Source organism: Apteryx mantelli, chromosome 2 (assembly GCF_036417845.1).
Source record: "Apteryx mantelli isolate bAptMan1 chromosome 2, bAptMan1.hap1, whole genome shotgun sequence".
Taxonomy (NCBI): Eukaryota; Metazoa; Chordata; class Aves; order Apterygiformes; family Apterygidae; genus Apteryx; species Apteryx mantelli.
Window position 1 is genome coordinate 43284540 of NC_089979.1, and position 19705 is coordinate 43304244.

A 19705-nucleotide genomic window follows, 5' to 3' on the forward strand; every position below is an offset into this window, starting at 1 on the left:
TCTATTTTCATAGAGTTTTATCTTTAGTTCTACCTGCTGTGGTTATTATAAGTTAAGTGCAGTTGGCAATGCTGTTTATACTGATATGGTCCAATTCAGGGTGTTTTCTGGTAACCTTTATCATTCCTTTTTCCCTTAGAGCACGACCTCAGTATCCTTTAAATTCATGGTGCAAATATTTATTTGTTCGAGGAGAAAAAAAAAAAAAGCGGTCCTTAAAAAAAAAAATGCTGCCATGTGATCTCTTTCCCTGCGCATCCATCTTCCTCTGCTGCCCTGGGGAAAGCTGCGGACGGCCCCGCCCGCGGGGTCTCCTCCTCGGCAGCGCCGTGCTCGGAGCGGCGCGGGGGAAGCGCCCCGGGCCGCGGGGCGAGGCCGCGCCGCTCCGCTCCGCTCCGCGCCGCCCCTGCGCTTCAGCGCTGCGCTGCGCTGCGCTGGGCGGCGGCGGCGGGCATGGCGCTGGGCGGAGGCGGCGGCGGGGCGGCGGGGCGGCTGGTGCTGTACCACTGGACGCAGTCCTTCTCCTCGCAGAAGGTGAGGGCGGCGGGGCCGCAGGTGCTGGCGGGGGTGAAGCAGCCGGCGCAGCTCTGCGCGGCGAAGGAGCGTTTTCGGCCGCCTGGGAGGGACGCGAGAGGGCTGCCCGCTGCCGGCCGGGCCTCGTCGTGGCGCGGCGGCCCCGGCTCGCCTTGCCGAGGGCCCCGGGCTCCCTGCGGGGCGTGCAGCGACCTAAAATTAAATTGGGTGCCCGCGAGAACGCAGCCCCCCGCCAGGCCCTGCGCTAACGTGCTGGCGCCGCTCGTGCCCGCAGAGCGTGTCACGTCAAGGGACACCTTGCCGAGGGGTACCCTGCAAAGGGCGTAGCGTGAAGGTGCACGGTACAAATGTGTGCGCTGCAGTGGGTATAATGTAAAGGGACACCTTACCGAGGGGTACCTGGCAGAGGGTTGCTATAAAAGATGCAGGGTGGAGCAGTTCGCCCAGAGCGAGCAGCAGAGCCACGAGTGGAACCCAGTCCCCTGAGGCTGTGTTGGGCCACATGGGGTGGACTTGCTCGGCAGACTACACGTTTTTGTCCGTGGAAGATTTTTCATCAAGTAACTCACTAATATCTTTACAGGTGCGCTTGGCAATTGCTGAAAAAGCCCTCAAATGTGAAGAACACGATGTAAATCTGCCGCTGAGTGAACACAATGAACCTTGGTTTATGCGTTTAAATTCTTCTGGAGAAGTACCTGTCCTTATCCATGGGGAAAATATTATTTGTGAGGCAACACAGATTATTGATTATCTTGAAGCAACATTTGTAGATGGTAATCTTACAGACATTTCTGTGTGTTATCTTTCCACTGTGCAAGTAACGTGCAACAGTTTCTGTATCACTATGTAGTATTTTGTTTGTGACCAGAAAATGTTTATAATCTCACAAGTAAATATCTCCAGTAGTTGGTGGTAAGGGATAAAATACATTCCTTTCGTGACCTTCCAGCACCTGGACAGGTAGCTGTAAATTAAACAACAACAACAACAACAACAACAATACTGTCTTTTTTACCCATTCTGCTAGCATGACAAAATAAATAACATGAAAACACGGTTATGTACTAGTTCTGTAGTAAGACTGTCACTGATAAAAGTAATATATTGAATGGTAAGTTGCATAAATTCTGCTGTTCCAAGACAGCTCTGCCTTTTTGTCCAGAAAAAAGAATGATATACGTTGCTGGTTAATTCCAGAATAATCTTAAAAAGTAGAAGATAGAAAGAGCAAAGTATTTTTGGTGCCAAAAATGGAATAAGGAGGAGAAAAAAAATAGGAAGAATAAAATTAAAAGTGAACATGTGCAAGCTTTTGAAATTCTCCATGTCTGTAGTGCTGGAAAATAGTCCACCTCATTTTTGAAGAAAAGAATTAAAATGCACAGCTGTATTTTTTTTTTTTTTTTTTTTTTTAGGTGTAGAGAGAGAGCACATTGTGTTTCAGAGGTTTAGTGATTCTGCAGTGGCTTTAAATGATTTTCCAGCATGAAGAAAATTTCACTGCTAGGTGAAGATAATGTGAATTTAATGCTGGCATTTTAGTCAAATGAAGTGTCAGGACCTGGGTAAATTGAGGGTAGAGTAAAACTCAGCGGTATGCAGGAATACCTCTAATGGTGCTTCAAATAGGATGCCTTTACTATAATATTAATAATGTTACTGCTGCAGTAGTAATGTTACAGTCATAATAGCTTATTTAAACCTCTGTTGTGCCCTATTCTGAAAGAACTATAGGGTTATGTGCCATGATCCCTCCTATCCCTAGAAGTACAAAATATATGTTGAATCCAGTTCCCTGATTCAAAGGCCTCAAATCCTCCTTTACAGGGGTTGCTGCATAAGAATAGAATTATTCAAATGTTTTAGAATGAAGTGTGAGTGTGTACATTTTTCTGAGGAGTGATAACCCTACTGGGTTACAGTGGGGGACCCTGCTCAGTAGCAGAAGCTTTCTTAGCATGGCTGTGTCATTTGTGCTAGTCGGGTATAACTGAGGTGGCTTTGGGAGTATTACTGTTGACAAATTACATGGTTCTTCATTTTTAACTTTTTTTTTTTTTTTAATTTTGTGATTGTATTGCAGAGGAAGTACCAAGGTTAATGCCAGAAGAAGGGAGCATGTATTATCCCAGGGTGCAACACTATAGAGAGCTTTTAGACTCCTTGCCTATGGATGCCTACACTCATGGCTGCATCCTACACCCTGAGTTAACAGTGGATTCCATGATTCCAGCCTATGCCACAACCAGAATTCGTAGTATGTACTGATACAGATCTGAATGTGTGTTGTTTAACAGGATGTTTGATTACATTAATCTGATATCTTATCTTTAATGGGCCTTGAGCAGAATATGTAGGGCACATATTTCTGGTTTTAACTGTAGTCCTTGATAATCTGTGAATATACTTGCTATTTGTTTTTGTAGCTTATGATGATTTGAAAGCGTGGAAGAGGAAGTGCTATTTTCTAGGCATATATGGAATTAATTTTCCTAGTAGTTGGAAATGTGCTTTCTGTGCATAAAAGAAAATGGCAGCTGTGAATTTTTTAATTTCTGATCTTGCTGCTTATGCTTGTAAAAGTGTTTCCAAGGAACTGCAGTATTACTGCTCACACCAAACCACCACACTGAAGAAAACCTATTTTTAGTAGATGTGTAATAACAGAAGTTTACCTCTTTAATATCAGTTGCTTTCTTCTCAGTTAAAGTCATACAAATGTAGATTAGCCTCAGTGAAACAGAGTATTTTTATATACTGTGTTCTCAGTGAATCATCAGGCCCTGTTTTTTTGGGAGAATGTACTAGTATAAGCTGAGTGCCAGGGGTAGAGGGAGAAAAAAAAAGGTCTAAGGAAGTAAGTAGCCTGGGTTCCTCTGACAAATGAATATTGTTCAAGCTCAATTTAAACCAGAATCCTGGATGCAAATAACCCAACATTTAGAATCACAGAGGCTGATGTGAAGATGAAAGATGAAGCTGTGGTCCTTTAGAATCAATAGTAAAATGTCCTTTGACTTCCCTAGGATCTATATTTTGCTTGTGGACTTTTCTATAGATACCAGTTTCTCATTATAAATATATATTAAGGCCTGAGTTAAGATCTGTCTAGCCCAGTTCCCTGTATAACAGAGGACTTCCTCAAATTAAATCCTGTTTCAAATCCAGTAGATTTGAAATCTACTGGATCTGAATTCCATTAGAATCCATTTTCAGAAATAATTTTTAGTTTAAAAAAAAGTCAGTGATATTCAGAAAAACCCTTGGCAAATCATCCTTCCATGCTCACAGCTCTATTTTTCTTGGGTTTGGACACCAGAATTGGACATAAGATTTCTTTCACTTTGGTGTCAGATAGGGAAAGAATATTAAATTATTTATTCTTCTTGTTTTCTAAATGTATAGTATCTGTGGACTGTATTGGTCCTGCTTTTAGCTACTGAATTGCACTACAAATCCTTGTTCAGCTGAGTATCCATCATGACCTCCGTCTAGCTTTTCAGAACTGCTTGTGAACTTACAGTCCTCTCTCCAGGAAATGTGACCTATATCATTTGTAGCCTATATCATTTGCTTCAGTTTATATTTTATATTGGATTGTATTGAAATATGGATTGGTTGCTGAGGCCCAGTTTACCAACCAGCTCAGAGCACTGGGTATCAGCTTTTTCCTTTGCTTACGTCCCTCCCAATCTTTGTACCATGGCAAACTTTGATTAATGCATTTATTTTTCCTTTTCAGTTTTATAAAAGAATTAAATAATTCCAGGACAAGAATAAAATCCTGCAGACTTTGCTGAATGATGATTCCCTGTTCACAGTTACATTTTGAGATCTCTGATTTTTTTCAGTATCAAAAGTTTATATCATGTTGATTTTTGTATTATATTTTGAGCGTTCTGTAGAACAAAGTCAAATACCACAGGGACTTTGAAATATAGTACATATGTATTACCAAATTCATAATGTCACAGAAAATGATGTTAGTTTGAGAAGATCTATTTCCAACAAACTGTGTTAGTCTCTTCCCTAAAATTTTTAGCAAGTTAATCCTCTATCAGCTACCCCATGATTTTGTTGGAATTGAAATCAGACAGTTAGTCGTCCTTACAGTTGCATGAGTTATCCTTTATAAAAAATTAGCACAGTATTAGTTTCCTTTCTGTCCACTGGAAATTTCTTCAAGGTTGCAAAATATTTAGAAGTCAGTGTTGATGTTCCAATCATCAATGGCTATTTAAAAAAAATTGCATAGAAAGTAACTGGACTGATTTGGATGGATAATTTCTGTAACAGCAATTAGTATTCTCTTTACTGAAGGAACATGAAGTATTGTCTTATAATTGCAGTGCATCATCTGGCTTTTTCCTAAATGTGGATCATAGTTATTTACTGAGCAATTCTACTTTACTCATAGGCATTTTTACGGCTCATTTTACTGTGTTGTCTTTTGCTTTGCTGAACGCATATATATTTTTTTCTCTAATACCTAACTGGTATTAATTGTTGTCAGTTTATGCATATGTGCGCACTCTGTTTATATGCCTAAAGATAAAATTACTATTTGTCTGAATCAGGTTTTTTTCCTATCTTTTGTTTTCATAACCTAAGCACAGCCAGCTTTCTTGATTTGAAGCCTTTTTTTTTGGATAGCTCACAAATACTCTTAAACAATTCCTTTGCTCATTCAAACTTTTCCTGGATAGTTTAATTTTCAGCTTTGAAAAACTGGTCTTTTTCAAAGTGCTAGATAATAATAACCCCTCAGCAAATTATATATTACTATTACACATACCAAATGCAATTAAGTAAATAATTGCATATATAAATTTTTAGTTGTGTGATTACATCCTTCAATTTCTTCATATACTGTGTTGAAAGATGGCTGTCACAGCCGCATCAGGTTGAAACAAGGAATATATAAAACAATGAATTCATTATTCCCTAGCAAGAATTTTTTATCAGTTTAATTTAAAAGACTTAATTGGGACTAATCTTAATTACCATGTACAAATAGGAGGTGATTCATGCCATATAAGTATTCTTCTGTTCTCAGTTTATTACTAGAAATGTTTATTTTTAGAAGATACCTTCTTTCTTACTGTCTCTCTTTTGATATTCTAGGTCTGTAAATAAGGCATTTCAAACAAAGTTTCATTTTAAAGAGAAAAAAAAGGCTGTACACATTTAAAAGAAATCCTCACGGCATTCCTTCTTTAAATCATATACTGAATGTTTTTCTAGAACACCAGTATACTCTGTAATGACCATTTCTGGAAGGGTTCACAGATTTTGGTGTCACATTTTAGCTAACTCAAAAGAAAGTTCTATATTCAGTGGTATATAGGCTTTTGCTATGGGGTTATGCACATGACCTACTGTGACATTACTGAGAATCTCAGTATGGGCCTTCCTGCACATTTACAGCACCAAAGTGTGTTAGGAACCCAGGAATTGAGGCACAAAGCAATCAGAGATCTAAGGTATTTGTAGCTGAACTTCAGGGATTGAAGATAGTTTCTGGTAGTGAAATGGTTTTGTCTGAGTAAGAGAAAAATATCCTCATTCTTTCCTGGCAAATCACCACTTACAGAGTTCCCTGCAAACTGATGAGTAGAAGGTGTGGTGGGATCAATTTATGCAGCCGTTAATTTTTCCAAACATGATGTTTTTGGATCCCCACTTGGTGCAAATACTTTATTCAAGTACTACTTATATCTTTGGTGTGATGTTTTTCCCTGACTTGCTGATCAATTCCTGTCATTCCTTTATCTTTTGTATCAGGCCAAATAAGTAATACAGAATCAGAATTGAAGAAACTTGCGGAAGAAAATCCAGACCTTCAAGATGCCTATATAGCAAAACAGAAGCGCCTTAAAGTAAGAAAACTCTTTCCGTTCCACCCTACATTACCTGCTTGTTAGTGTGAGATTTTTTCTGTCAAAATATAAACATTCTGTTTCACCTGACATTACCAGTATACTTATGCAGTGGTTTAACCCTACTAGGCATGAAGCACTCTATCCCTCAAATCAGCTACACACTTCAAGTGTGTGCTGAAGTATTGGACTGGTCCCATTGACTTCAAAGGTAAGCATATATCTGCATTGGTTTTGGGATATTGAGCACCCTGCAGGATCAGGCAAACCTAGATATCTACCATCTCTATAAAATGTTCTTCTTCTGTTATCTGAATTGTCAGCAGTATCCAAATGGTAGCCAGCTGGCTGTGTAGAAAAAACAATCACATTTTATGGATAAGCACAGTAGCATCTAAGTAAAAGTTTGTCTGATAAAAGTATAAGCTCTATACAATGATTAAAACACTAACTTGTATATATATATATTTAGTCTAAACTGCTGGATCATGATAATATAAAGTACCTAAAGAAAATACTGGATGAACTGGAAAAAGTTTTGGATCAGGTTGAGACTGAATTGCAGAGGCGAAATGAGGAAACACCAGGTAAGGGATTATTCTTGCTAAGTTCTGTTGATGCTTATGTTGGGAAGACTGAGTAAACCAGTTGACAGCACCATTATAGGACTGTTTTTAATGCATCTGATTTGATACTTTTAGCATATACTGATATAACTTCACAAAAGAGATCAATATTGCTTTAAACACTGGTTTAGTTTACTGCTGCTGTCTGTGAGTAGAAATCTGATATGAGTAAATGTGGGTTTTATAGCATTTGATCACATTTTCAGCATAACATGAGTATAATTAGCTCTACATTTTTAGAGTATTTTGTAAACAAAACAAACAAGAAAACCTGAACTACAAAATGTTCTTCCTGATGTTGTAGCCCTCAGTTCACTATAATGAGCATGACCTTAATGTTAAACATAGGTTATTTAAAATTAAGATCTCATTTAAATATTGTGCTGATTTGGGGTGTTGGTATCTGTGGTAGTTGCAGAATTAGCAATCTAAAGCTGATCACAGAGCAGCTCCCCCACCCCATACCAAAAGCAGTGGTGTTGACCTGAAATCCACCTAATGAGAGTTGAGCTTTGTTTAAATGAGATTAGTGTTTTTGCTCATTCAGAGTCTGGGCCAACTCCCAGTGATGCTAATAGGAATCCTTCCTCCGACTTCACTGGGAGCTGCATGAAACCTCAGTCAATATCAACTGCGTCTCCTCAGATCAATAACTCTTTGCATGTGGCTCTATAAATAGCTGTGGTGGTAATTATCAGTTAGTATCAAGACAGGGCGGGTTTGAACTAGTGATTGAAATTATAGGTTAAATTCTCTACTGACTCAACAGTGAAAGTCACATTAAGTGTTTTAACTCACAAAGGATGGTGGAATTTTGTTCAGCAAATTAAGTCTCTCATCATTTCCAGCAGCCTCTTTTCTTCCTCTGCTAAATAGCTTTTCCAAGCGGTCACCTGGTATGGTACTGTTTAGCTTATGAAACCTGACAGTGTCACAGGATTTAGTAAAATACATGATGATTAAATGCTTCTTTGAATTTTGTCTGAGGTATTCAGATTTCCTGGTTTGTGAATAGTGCTTCTGTCACGTCTTGGTCAATCTCTGAGTTTCTGCTTTTCTTACTACTGCTCAAATCCCTCCTTCACCCATAGCTGCTGCCACCTCAATCATCTTTATTTTACACGGGTTGACTTCTTTGGTCTTCCTTTTTATCATCTTGCTGCACAGGATTAATTTCTATGTGTCCTTTCAGCTAGAGAGAATAGACTCATCTGCTGTATAGGTCTTTCTCCCTGACCTGCATAACCAGTTGAAAAGGACTAGTATCCGTGGTGTGCCATTTCCTCAGGTGGGAAATGGGTTGAAAAGGATATTCCAGGGTCTCTGTATTTCCACAGATGGGCTGCTAAAAATTCACGCCAGTGGTTTTCTGTGCCTGTTGTGTGGGAGCAACTGCATAAGGTTGCCAATAGGAGGGCACAGCATAGTCCCATTTGAGATCTAAGAGCAGATTAATTGCACTGGCACTTAGACTGGATACCTAATTTCAGATCCTAGTTTTTACAAGCTCCCTACATAGTCAGTACAGGTAAGCCCTTTGAGATGGTGGTGCAGAGCACTGAAGTTAGAGGCATGGTGCTGCCTGGTAATGCTTGCTCTGAGCCATCTCAGGACGCTTCAACCTCTTTCCTTTGAATGGAGAGGCAGTCTGGCATCTTCCTCTGTGTGCTCCTAACTAATGTTGGGCAGTGTGGATACACATTGCTTCTCAAACTTCTCAGTGTAAATGATACAGTTTGGGGTCTAGGAGGCACAAAGGAGGGACAGGTGGCACATCTGTATCTTCTGCCTGAGCTGGCATTTTCAGTGCAGGTCAGACATCTGGTTCATTTCTTTTTGACTAGAAAGTCTTCAGCAAAAAGCAGCTCTTGAGTGAATGTTACGGTGCTGAGTGACACAGTCAAGATGATAAACTCCTCAGGCAAACAGTAATTTTTCAGCAAAAGCTAAGCTGCCTTTCTCTTTTCCATTCCTGTTAATTTAAATCAGATCTGAGACATGTAGTTGAGAAAAATAAATATTTGCTATGAGTCTTAATTTATATATAAACCTAAAATATGGCTCTTCTTTCATAACAAATGTAGTCCAGACTGCTGAGCATAAGACTTTGCCATAGTGGGTGAACAATGGGTAGGAACTGGTAAAAAGTTCAGTTATTAAAGTCAGATTTTAGCAGACGTGTTGTTATTGTTTATTAGGTAGCATAATGAAATAGCATTAAACTAAATATTAGCCTATGCAGGCTTCCATGTATATTTGTACTCCATTAGCTCCTGATTCTTTATGTTTTATCTCTGATTAGAAGATGGGAATCAGCCTTGGCTCTGCGGAGAATTCTTCAGCTTGGCAGATGTATCACTTGCTGTCACATTACATCGCTTGAAGTTTCTGGGATTAGCAAGAAGAAACTGGGGAAACGGAAAACGACCCAACTTGGAAGCCTATTATGAGCGTGTCCTGAAGAGAAAAGCTTTTTACAAAGTTTTAGGACATGTCAACAATATATTAATCTCAGCAGTTCTGCCAACTGCATTCCGTGTGGCCAAGAAAAGAGCACCCAGAGTTCTTGGCACCAGCCTGTTGGTTGGCATGCTAGCAGGAATGGGTTATTTTGCTTTCATGTGTCTTCGGAAGAGGTTTGCCAACATGATGCTATCGATTAGAACCAGACAAAATTATTTTTAGACTTGTCTGTCCCTGGTGGTAGGTGGAGGTCATCTCTAGCCCACAGGAAAATATGAAAAATAAGCATATAAGAAAGGTTATGTCTGTGAATTAGAACACTGTCACACAGTGATTGTCTCCTGCTTTTGAATAATTGGATTGGCAATGCTGATATATTTGTGGAAAATAAATGTTGAGGGGACAACAAAAAAAGAAGATACTTTCTTTTTGAATGAGGAGCTATAAGGGCTGTGACAGTACTTTGTTAAAGTGATTATTGTTTCTGTCTCCTTTACCCAATGCCTGACCTAATTTTAATGTTTTTATTTAGTAGATACTTTTGTTGCAATGTGACAGCTTTTCACGTGGGTGAAATGCGTTACTGTGCAGAAACCAGCACTGGTGAATCACTGAAAACAGCACTTAAGTTTAAATGCTCAGAGAGGGATGTAGCTTTGTGCCTGTCATGTGTATGGGAGCAAGTGTCTCTGTACTGATTAATGTCTGTTGATTTGCAGTTGGACCATTATGAATGTTTTAAAAAGTAGCCCTATAGAGCTACTTTTTCACCCTATGTTCATGCAGTAGTACAGGAAAAGACCTGAAATACATGTAAATATCAGTGATTTGTGGGCCTCGTGAGTGAAATTCTGCAAAAAAAAAAAAAAAGACAATTGACAGATTTTGAACTTCTGTTGATTTACAAATGGGAGTAAAAAACCTGACTCTTGTCTTTTGAAAATCTCTTGGATAGCCTCTGACCCACTCAGATAACCAGTTCAACCACAAACACTGGCTGGGTCATAACAAACTCAGTGCCCTTTTCTGCTTTCACTCCCATCAGCTCCTTCTATCTTTTGCGCTTGTGGTGGCTTAGTACAGTTGTCTCCATATTAGTGTCCCATGCACCTGTCCTTGTTTCAGCTCTAAGCACTGGCTCTTTTTTGCGCACAACTTGGATATGTCAGCAATTGCATTTGCTTCTATGAAATGTTTGCCCACATTGTGCCATAGACAATTAGAAAATGTATGCACAAAAATGCCTTTTGTGAAACTAATTTAAAACAGTTCACTGTTTTTGAATCTGGTTAGGTAGCCTAGATTGAAGGTGAAACAGCTACTTAGCAGAGTCTGTTTACTGATGGTAAGGTGTCATAATGGTGAAAACAAGTGAAAAATGTAGGGCAGGCTGGAGACAGAAGATAAGTAGTGCAAATAAGTAGTGCAAAAATATATAAAAACACTTTGATACTTTCTGCTATTCAACAGATGATGAGTTTTATTACTGTGTTTGAACTTAGATCCCGTTTCAACGAGAGATGCACATTTACCTGAAAGTAGACTTTGCAGACAAAAACACTCAGGAATGGCTGAAATTCTGATGACAGTCTAATAAGATTTTGTATTCTTTCATGACTGTCTGAAAAGTTCAGAATTTTGATTACAAGCTGTAGATAACTACAACAAGCAAAGTGTCGCTCTAAATATTTGCCTATCACCAACCAGTGCCAACAGACCTAAGTAAATTTTAGATCCGATGCTGGTGGCTGTAGTCTTTCTCAACTAATGCTTTTGAGCATCAAGAAGATCCTCTCTAAAGTTTGAAGTGTACAGATGTAGTTTTTATCTTGGCAGTCTCACTGTCTACAAGATACCAAAATGGATAACATTGTTGAATATTGCTGCTTATGATTTAATATTGTGTTAGCTGTCTAACAAAAGCGGGCCCAAATCTCATTGCTCCTTTCCATTAATAAGAAACATCTTATCTAGGAAACAATGCTCTTTTTATTTGTCCAAAAGACAGTTTTATGTAATTCTATTTCATGACAGAGTTGTTTTGAAGAACTTGATGAATTAAATGTGCTCTATTTAGAAAAACTTGTTATCTCTAGAGTAAAATTAATCCAACAATACTATTAATGTGCTGGCAGCTTTAACTGGGTTTTGTTTTTCATGTATTGCAGCGTATCTGCATTTACTTGTAACCATCTTCCACTAAGTTTCTAGACCCAGAGTATACCCTGTAACATAATGCTTTTTTGCATGTATTTATGACAGATCATTTGTAAAATATAATCTGATGAAGCCACAGTAAAATTCAATATATATGACATTTATTTATTTATTTATTTTACAGAAAGCTGTATTTTATTTTCCCTTTATCTTTTTTTCAATGTTTTAGGTCTAGATAAGAACACACTTCTATTTCCAGAGGCATACCAGGTTAGTTCACAGTAGCAGCACTGTATGCTGAGATACAGACTGATTATTAAGGAGGCTGTGCAGTTTTACTTCCCCCCCCTCCAAAACTTGATCCCTGCCCTTCCACTAGTGCTCATTGCCTGCCAAGAGCTGCAGGTATTGTTGGAGAGGACTGAAATGGCCACCAGATGTCAGTGCTCCTCCAGGAGCTCCAGGAGCTCCTCTGCCTTGGAATGCCTTTGAGCTGTGTGGGAAATCACTGAAGTTTTCACAAACAAAATGTTTATGATCTCAGATGGATGTGAGCATCCTCATCAAACTAGTGGTCTCTCAAAAGCCCTTGAAACAACTGCTTTAGTCTGCTGCAGGCTAGTTCTCTAATATCTGTCATTTAGGCTTGTATGTAGTTTCTAAACTGGATAGATAAGATTGTCCAACAGAGGGCAAAGTTAAAATAGGATTTCACATTACAATGTGTATCACTGAATAGCAGTTAAACTTGTTGCCTACAGGAATGAAGGTGGATAAAACTATTATTGAGAAAACTTTGAATCCTTAGTTAAATTCATGTCTGTTAGCTAAAGTATTTGACAGCCTACTTATTCTCACTGCTCTGATGTACTCTTCTTTGTGCTCTAATGGTTCCTGTACAGGTGGCAGCAAAAGGCTTACCCATACCTAAGTTCCTCATAGTGGGATGAGATTTAGAAGCACATATGCTCTATATGGCTCCTTGCACCTTTCATGTGATGCTTGTAAATTTTTTTTTTTAGCCTGGCTTATTTTCTTTGCTTTGGCACCTCTGGACATTATTTAGATTGGTTACAATCAATCTTTTGGTTTTTATTTAGTATTTGCTCTCATATCATGCATCAGATATATTTCCTATCATACCTTTCTATGTTGGACCAGCAAAATAAACATTGACTCTATGACTGCTTTCTAGACTGGTTTATGTCTTCTGTTTCAGTAAAACACAACATATTTGAGGAATACACAATGTTGCTGTAAGGAGATGTTCAAGAAAGAAGCCTCTGAAATTTCAGTGTAAAAGGTGTTGAAGAGATTGCCTTACATATATTTGGAAACAGCAATTATAGTGATAGTTTTCTTTGTATGAGGGTCAGCAGAAGCCTTTTAATAATGCTGAAAAGCCATTAAAAAAAGGAGGGCATGCAGTTGTTGCCTTTTCAGTTAATCGTTAAGAAAATCGCTTCCTTTCTGAGTATGACCATGATTCTTGGCTTACATGGTTGAGTTGCAGAAGCTGATGGCTCCTTTCTGTAAGGTAATTTGACAAATACGTATGCTGTGTCTACACTAACGTTGCAGAGAGCAGGTTTTGTATCCCCTGATTCATGCCGGTTAGAGAAGAAATAGAAAGAAAGTAGGTGAAAAGTAGTGGATCTAGCTAACTGGAGCACACTCTGCTCTGCAAGATGGCATATGACGGATTATTCTTTACTGAGGCCTCCTTAATAAAGTTATCTCTCTGTTTAGCTGATGCTAGACAAAGAGATATAAGGTTGCATTTAGGCAATTTATAAGATGCACTGAGGAAGTCAGACATCTATAAACTTCCCAAACAAAATATGTTTTTCCTCCCCTCCTTTCTTTTAAAGAAAATCTTTAGTTTTGGTGCAGTACCAGGTCAAAAAGTCAGATACTCAGAACTCAGGAAATTGCAGAAGCTAGACTGCTTACAATACTTCAACTCACTTATACAGTACTTCAGTAGCATTTTTATTTCTCTTTTTCTTTCTAAATTATAATCATGATGCTTTATTATGTGCAGTTAAAAATGTTGCATCATAAAATAGTTAAGCTGTGGATGAGCTTAGTAATGCGGGGAACAACTAGAGTTTCCAGGCTTGAAATCCTAGCTATTTTTTTCTTAGCGTCAATGTTAATTTTTACTACAGACGGTTAAAAATATTCATAAATAATTGCGTATATATGTGTTTTGTAAATTAATAGATAACATAATAACATAATTCATTATAATCTACTTGCAGATCTTAAAAATTACTAAATTTAATGTCCATATTTATTCAATATAATATCCCTACTAATCCCTTCGATACTTATTCTGTTAAAAATGGGCATTGGACAATATTATTACATTGTTTATATTTATAAATTTCATATTTATAAAATACTTATAAATTCAGCTTTAAAACTGGACTGATGAAAATTCGGTTGATTTATTTAAAATTAACACACTGAGAAATGTCCAAACTCAGTGTCTTATCATGTGTAATTTTTGAGATTCTTTGTAAGATTGAACACATTGTCTAAATCCCTCTGTGAAGGCACACATAGTCCACACACACCAGCAGCCAGGGAAGGATTAAAGGAAGAGTTTTTTGCATGCCCAGCTATAACTGAAGAACCAGTTAGAAACAGCTTCTTTAAAGGAAATTGCTTTTCAGGCAGAATGAGGCAGCATGTGGAAAAGGAACCACTCAGACCATTAGTGTCACTGGAATGTTTTTGTGTGGAGATGTGTTCCCTTTTATATTTTTACTACAAGAAATATCACCTGCTGCTGTCTATCCTTTATTTACTTTGATAACAACTTTATAATAACACTTGATAACATTGTGAATGCAGGGACATAAGAACAATACATCAGTATATTTGGTGCTTTGTTATAATTTTCATCATTAGCTGATGATTTAGATCAGAAGCTGATTGCTGCTGCATTAAGACTGGACAAAAAGCTCTGCATGTTGAGAAACAATTGCAACCATCAAAATTGTTCTTTTAGGGCTTGGTTCTGAAAAGTTACCTCACTTTAAGCATTTAAGTGGTGGTATCTGTGGTAGGTAGATGGTGCCAAACTGAAGATTTTAGTGGTTAGTGACATACAGAAGATGGGACTTGAATTTGTTTCCTCAGGCTGAGGAAGATCCAGCTACACTTCTCCTGCCTCCTAGAAGCACCAGGTATCACCAATATAAGCATGAGGGAGAGGATTATCTGCTGAGCACCACCAGGACAAAGCCAAGGAGTGTGGGGAGGGGAGAGGATTCATCACTCCTCTTCATGAAGTATGTCCCTATGCAGCAGAAAATACAGCATTCATAGGGCCAGAGCATGAGTAAGGAGAAGACCGATTCAGTAACCTGGTGGCTGAGGTGCCCACTTCACAGGAAGTGAAATCCTTTTCCCCCACTTTGTAGTAAAGTTGCTAAAACACAGATATAGAGAGGAAAAAAAATCCCCCTTGTGCCCTAGGCTGCAGAGTCAGGCTCCCCCTTCTGCCTGCTTTATCAGCACAAAAAGTGTCCATCTTTGCAGGTGTCAGAACCATTTCCTGCAGCAAAACATAGTTTGAACACATGGAGGGTTAAGAGCCAGTCACTTGGCTACTGTATGGAGAGCAGGGACTGTCACACAGCCTCATCTGGCAGCTAAGCTTAAAAGCCAGCAGTTAGCAAATGCTGACTTCTTGGAAAGAATAGTTTTAGGTGCATAACACAGGTTTGGTGAATGGGAGAGAATTCCAGACTCTGGAGTCCAGATTAACCAAAGAAGAAAGTATCGCACACCAGAGAAACTCCATCATCATCATGTCTTATTGCTCAGCTCTGGGTGGCTCTCCTGCATGTGGAGCAAGGTTCTTGGATTGCCACTTTGTGGGAGGTATTCATGCTTAAACTATTTATCTGAAGTCAGTGGAAGGAGACACTATGAAGGAACATCTCTGTTGACTACATTGTAGAACCAGTTTCCTAATACAGATGTTTCAGTCAGACTCCTGTTCAAAAAGGCAGTGTGAATGCATATGTTTTGAACTGCATAACTCTCTCCAGGCACATTGTCACAAGCTTAGATGCCAAACTGGAGTTCTGAACTGTACCCCAGAGCCAAAGCCAGTAAAAGGAGGAGAAGGATCTATTGCTTAGTTTTTTAAATCTTTTAATAGAAATAGCTCAGATAGAGGATCTCACAGGAAGTCTGTGCTAGGTGAGGCCAGATGCCCTTTGTCCAGCTCTGGTGACTTAATGAGTTGTCTACTCTTCCTCTGTGTTAACTTTTAGATAGATCTAAAACACAGAGGTAAAAGGCACTGAAAGCTATAGAACAAAAATGGCCAATGTTGCAGTAATGGAGGTATTAAGATTTCAGTTTCAAACAAAGAGCCAGATTCAGATCTGGTATGAGTCACTGTTACAAAAAATTTAGTGGTGCATCTACTTATATCAGGTCTAAATTTGATTTTACGGTCATTATGCCATGAGCCACATTTCAAGACTTTGCATTGAAAAGCTTTGTTTTAGTCAACCTATTTGTTACAAAAGTGGCACAATGCCTTTTTGAAACAAAAGATATATGCAGAGTTTAACTTAGAAATGCATTTATTTTGTTTAAGCCTTTAGTATGGACATCATGGACTGAATCAAAAATTGTGGAATATGGAGTTATTTTTGGAATAAAGAATTCTTTTAAAGCAAGTCTGAGAATGTATGTTTAGGATTGATTCCAAAACAACATCATATATTTTTTATTCTCTGTATTTAGAAGAATACCAAAAAGTTATAGCTGACTAGTTTTCAGCTGTTAGCTACAGACTGTGATACAAGGAAGCTCCATCAATCAAAAATATACTGGATTTATGTTATATAAAAAAATGTGAAAATAATTGTGCTTAGTTGATTTTCTGACGAGCTGCATACTGGATAAGGGTTTTGCCCATTCTTGCTTGATATCAGAAATTCTTGGAAGCCTTTTGTGCAGCAGGAAAAATGGAAACATTCCCAAAATGGTTGGCAGGAGAGCAGCACCAGCAAAAAGAACTCAGATTGCAGTTCTACATCTATAGCAGCATATGGAGGCAGAAGTCCAACAGTGACTGAAGGGCATTCATTGCAACCCAGTGGTCTCGTCTGAAATCTGGTAGAAGCAAACCAAGCCTCTAACCCAACACAAGAAATGGCAATACTTAAACTCAGAAATGTTTCAAGCTGGTTGCATGGCTACATGCCTACATGTCCCTAACATCTCTGTCTAAGTTGAAATGAGAGGATGCCTGGGTATTTCTCTAGGTTGTGTTGCCATTGATTATCTCTCTTGTCAGGCCAGTGATAATGTTTTCATAAAGCCCTACATATGGAGACCTGGAATCAGGAAAGAATCTCCTATTTATTTGTGCATATTTATAACTTGCACATATATTTGTAAACAGAAAGGTTTGAAGATGTATTTATGAAAAAAAAATACATTTATATCTTGCTCTAACAGACACAGGAGGAAAAAGGGGAAAAAGACACTCATGATTTTAGAACTAATGTTATAAAGCTAAGTAATTTGTGTTTGAAATGCACAAGACAGCCCAAAGACAGCCTTCTCAGAGCACAGGCATTAAAGCAAGACACCTGTCAGATGATCTTCATCTATGGAACTGTCTTCATACATGTTTTCTAAGTACAGAGACATTATTTAAAGACTGGAGGTATCTCTTCTCAGACTATCTTGAAGAAAGACTAGAAACCTTCTCTTAGTGCTACAGAAGACCTATATTACATAAAAGAGAGCTTCCTCTGCAGGAAAGGATGCAAAAGAGAAGTAAAACCCTTAACATAGCAAGAATTAGTTCTGAAATGTCGGGCTTTAGCTTGACCCTTTACACTGACACACTTCAACCCCATTTTATTGTAGAAGAGAAAAGGAACCAGGAAGATAGCCACAGAGACCCTGGAAAAGGACCTGAAACATGGTAACTTGCATTAGCAGGTAGATTACCCTAATGTTTATGCTTTGTCCTTTTTTTTTTTTTTTTTTGGAATAACCAATAAATCCACACCTGATAGAGAGCTACATTGCAATGTGTGCATTACTGTTGTCTGAGAGAGATATTACCACTGCAGATAGTCTGTTGCTGAAGGAGTAGAGCCTTTGCTTACTGTGTATGAGAGTGCACCTGAGCACCATTTCGTTGGGGGCTGTACAGGCAAGGAAAGAAGCATTATTATTACACTGTTTGTTGACTCCTTAAATAATGATTCTGATTATTATTACACTGTTCATTGACTCATTCAGAAATGATTCTGTTTAATGACATACTCTGAATTTAGTCACAGTTTAAAGTACTAAACCAAGGTAGCGATAATAACTGGCCTGCTTACCATCATTCATGATGTATTAGGTATTAACAAATTTTAGGTATTTGCATGTATTACAATTAATTTCACCACAGGACCTTGCCTCAAAAGTAGTTTTGTTCTGCTACACTGCAGTCCTACATTTTGTGTGTGTTTGTACAGGAATAGTTCTAATCTGGACTGTTTGCCCTCTAACCTGCCATTCCCTAGGGTCCTGCTGGCTCTGGGTACGTTGTGTAGTGTTGCATCTTGTTGACATTCAGTCACAGGACTGAATTTTGGAGCAGGAGGCTGATATTGTCTAAGTTACTATGTCACAATAATATGTTGTACTTCTACAGTGCTGGATATCTGAGAATCTTAAGGAATTTGACAAAATTAAATTAAATATATTCACTAACAAAGTAATACTATTACAGTATAATATAATATAATATATAATGTATACATAATATATATTATATAATATTACAGTAGTGTTGCATTAATTTGTGTCACAAATGGGAAAAACTGACACAGAACGCTTTCTTATTTAACAGCTTTACTTGAGCTGGTGGATTGCTAGCTTTGGTTATGGAAATAGGGAAATTCTGGAGTTTTGGTGTCTCTCTGAAAAAAGAAAAAGGGGCAAAACCTTAGGCAGAAAAAAAGCCCTTGTGTTTTTTCATGAAATGATTTTCTATTTAAATGCTGCATGTTATTACTGCCATAATTTACAATGCTTTATGTGAGGAAGTTTGGAGTTGCACAAACTGACTCTGGCTGCCAAAATGGTTTAATTTAAAATAATTGCTTGCTGAGCATAAGAAAGCAAGGAATTTCTCAAGTTTTACATGTTCTAAAGCAAAGTTCTTTGTAATAATAGCTATTTGGCATTAGCTTTAATTGATATGACAGATACTTTTGGTATTTCTTAGCTTTTATTTCCATGAGAAAAATACATGCATTATTCTAATTTTACCTTTCTTTAATAGTCTGTGCTCAAATTCTGTCAATTATAAATATGATCTTGCAATAATCTGTGATGGAGAATGCCAATTCATCAGACCTTAAATGAAAGAGATCCATTTAATATCATGAATACTTAGTCTGTAATGCAACGATTTTTTCATGACAGCCTATGAGAATATATCAGTCAAATTTTCAAAGCTACTGAGAACTTAGAGCTCCCACCCAGCTCAGTAAGACTGTAGGCAGCTCGGCCCTCTGAAAATCAGGCCCACAGTGGATGTCCATAGTCTTACATATAATGCAATTCGTATGGGAGAAATGTACAGCGGTATGGTTCAGAAATAGGTCATTTCACATGTAAGATTCCTTAAATGACTTGCATATGGTGGGAATATCTGATAGATCATGTTGTGATAGTGATCAATCTGATGAATTGACAGCTTATCCAAAAGTGGAAGTTTCACTTTACAAAAGTTTGTGGAATCTTTTCTTTCTTTTTAGAATTGCACTATCACCTTCTGTGTTTTATCTTTTGAGATTCGTATTCAGACAGTCTAAAAGTTAAAACAATCATTTACCTTTGAGTTTCGTTGTCAGTTCCTGGGTTTTTAAACCAGATGTTAATTTCAGCTGCAATTCAAGCTAACCTAGTGGATTTTAACTGAAAATCAGTAGATGTTAATTTTATTCCCCTCTATATATTTTGATGAGCTTTTCTCTCTTTTCTTACCCACAC

The 19705-nt window shown here is 38.1% G+C and overlaps 1 protein-coding gene across 1 annotated transcript; it reads left to right on the forward strand.

The window, feature by feature from the left end:
• The first annotated feature begins 463 nt into the window (after positions 1-463).
• On the forward strand, positions 464-10172 carry GDAP1 (ganglioside induced differentiation associated protein 1). The gene is made up of 6 exons (XM_067290565.1): positions 464-534; positions 1118-1310; positions 2621-2794; positions 6322-6416; positions 6889-7003; positions 9345-10172. Exons 2-6 carry the CDS (start codon positions 1205-1207, stop codon positions 9725-9727), a joined length of 873 nt encoding a protein of 290 aa, XP_067146666.1. The 5' UTR covers positions 464-534; positions 1118-1204; the 3' UTR covers positions 9728-10172.
• The last annotated feature ends 9533 nt before the right edge of the window (positions 10173-19705 follow it).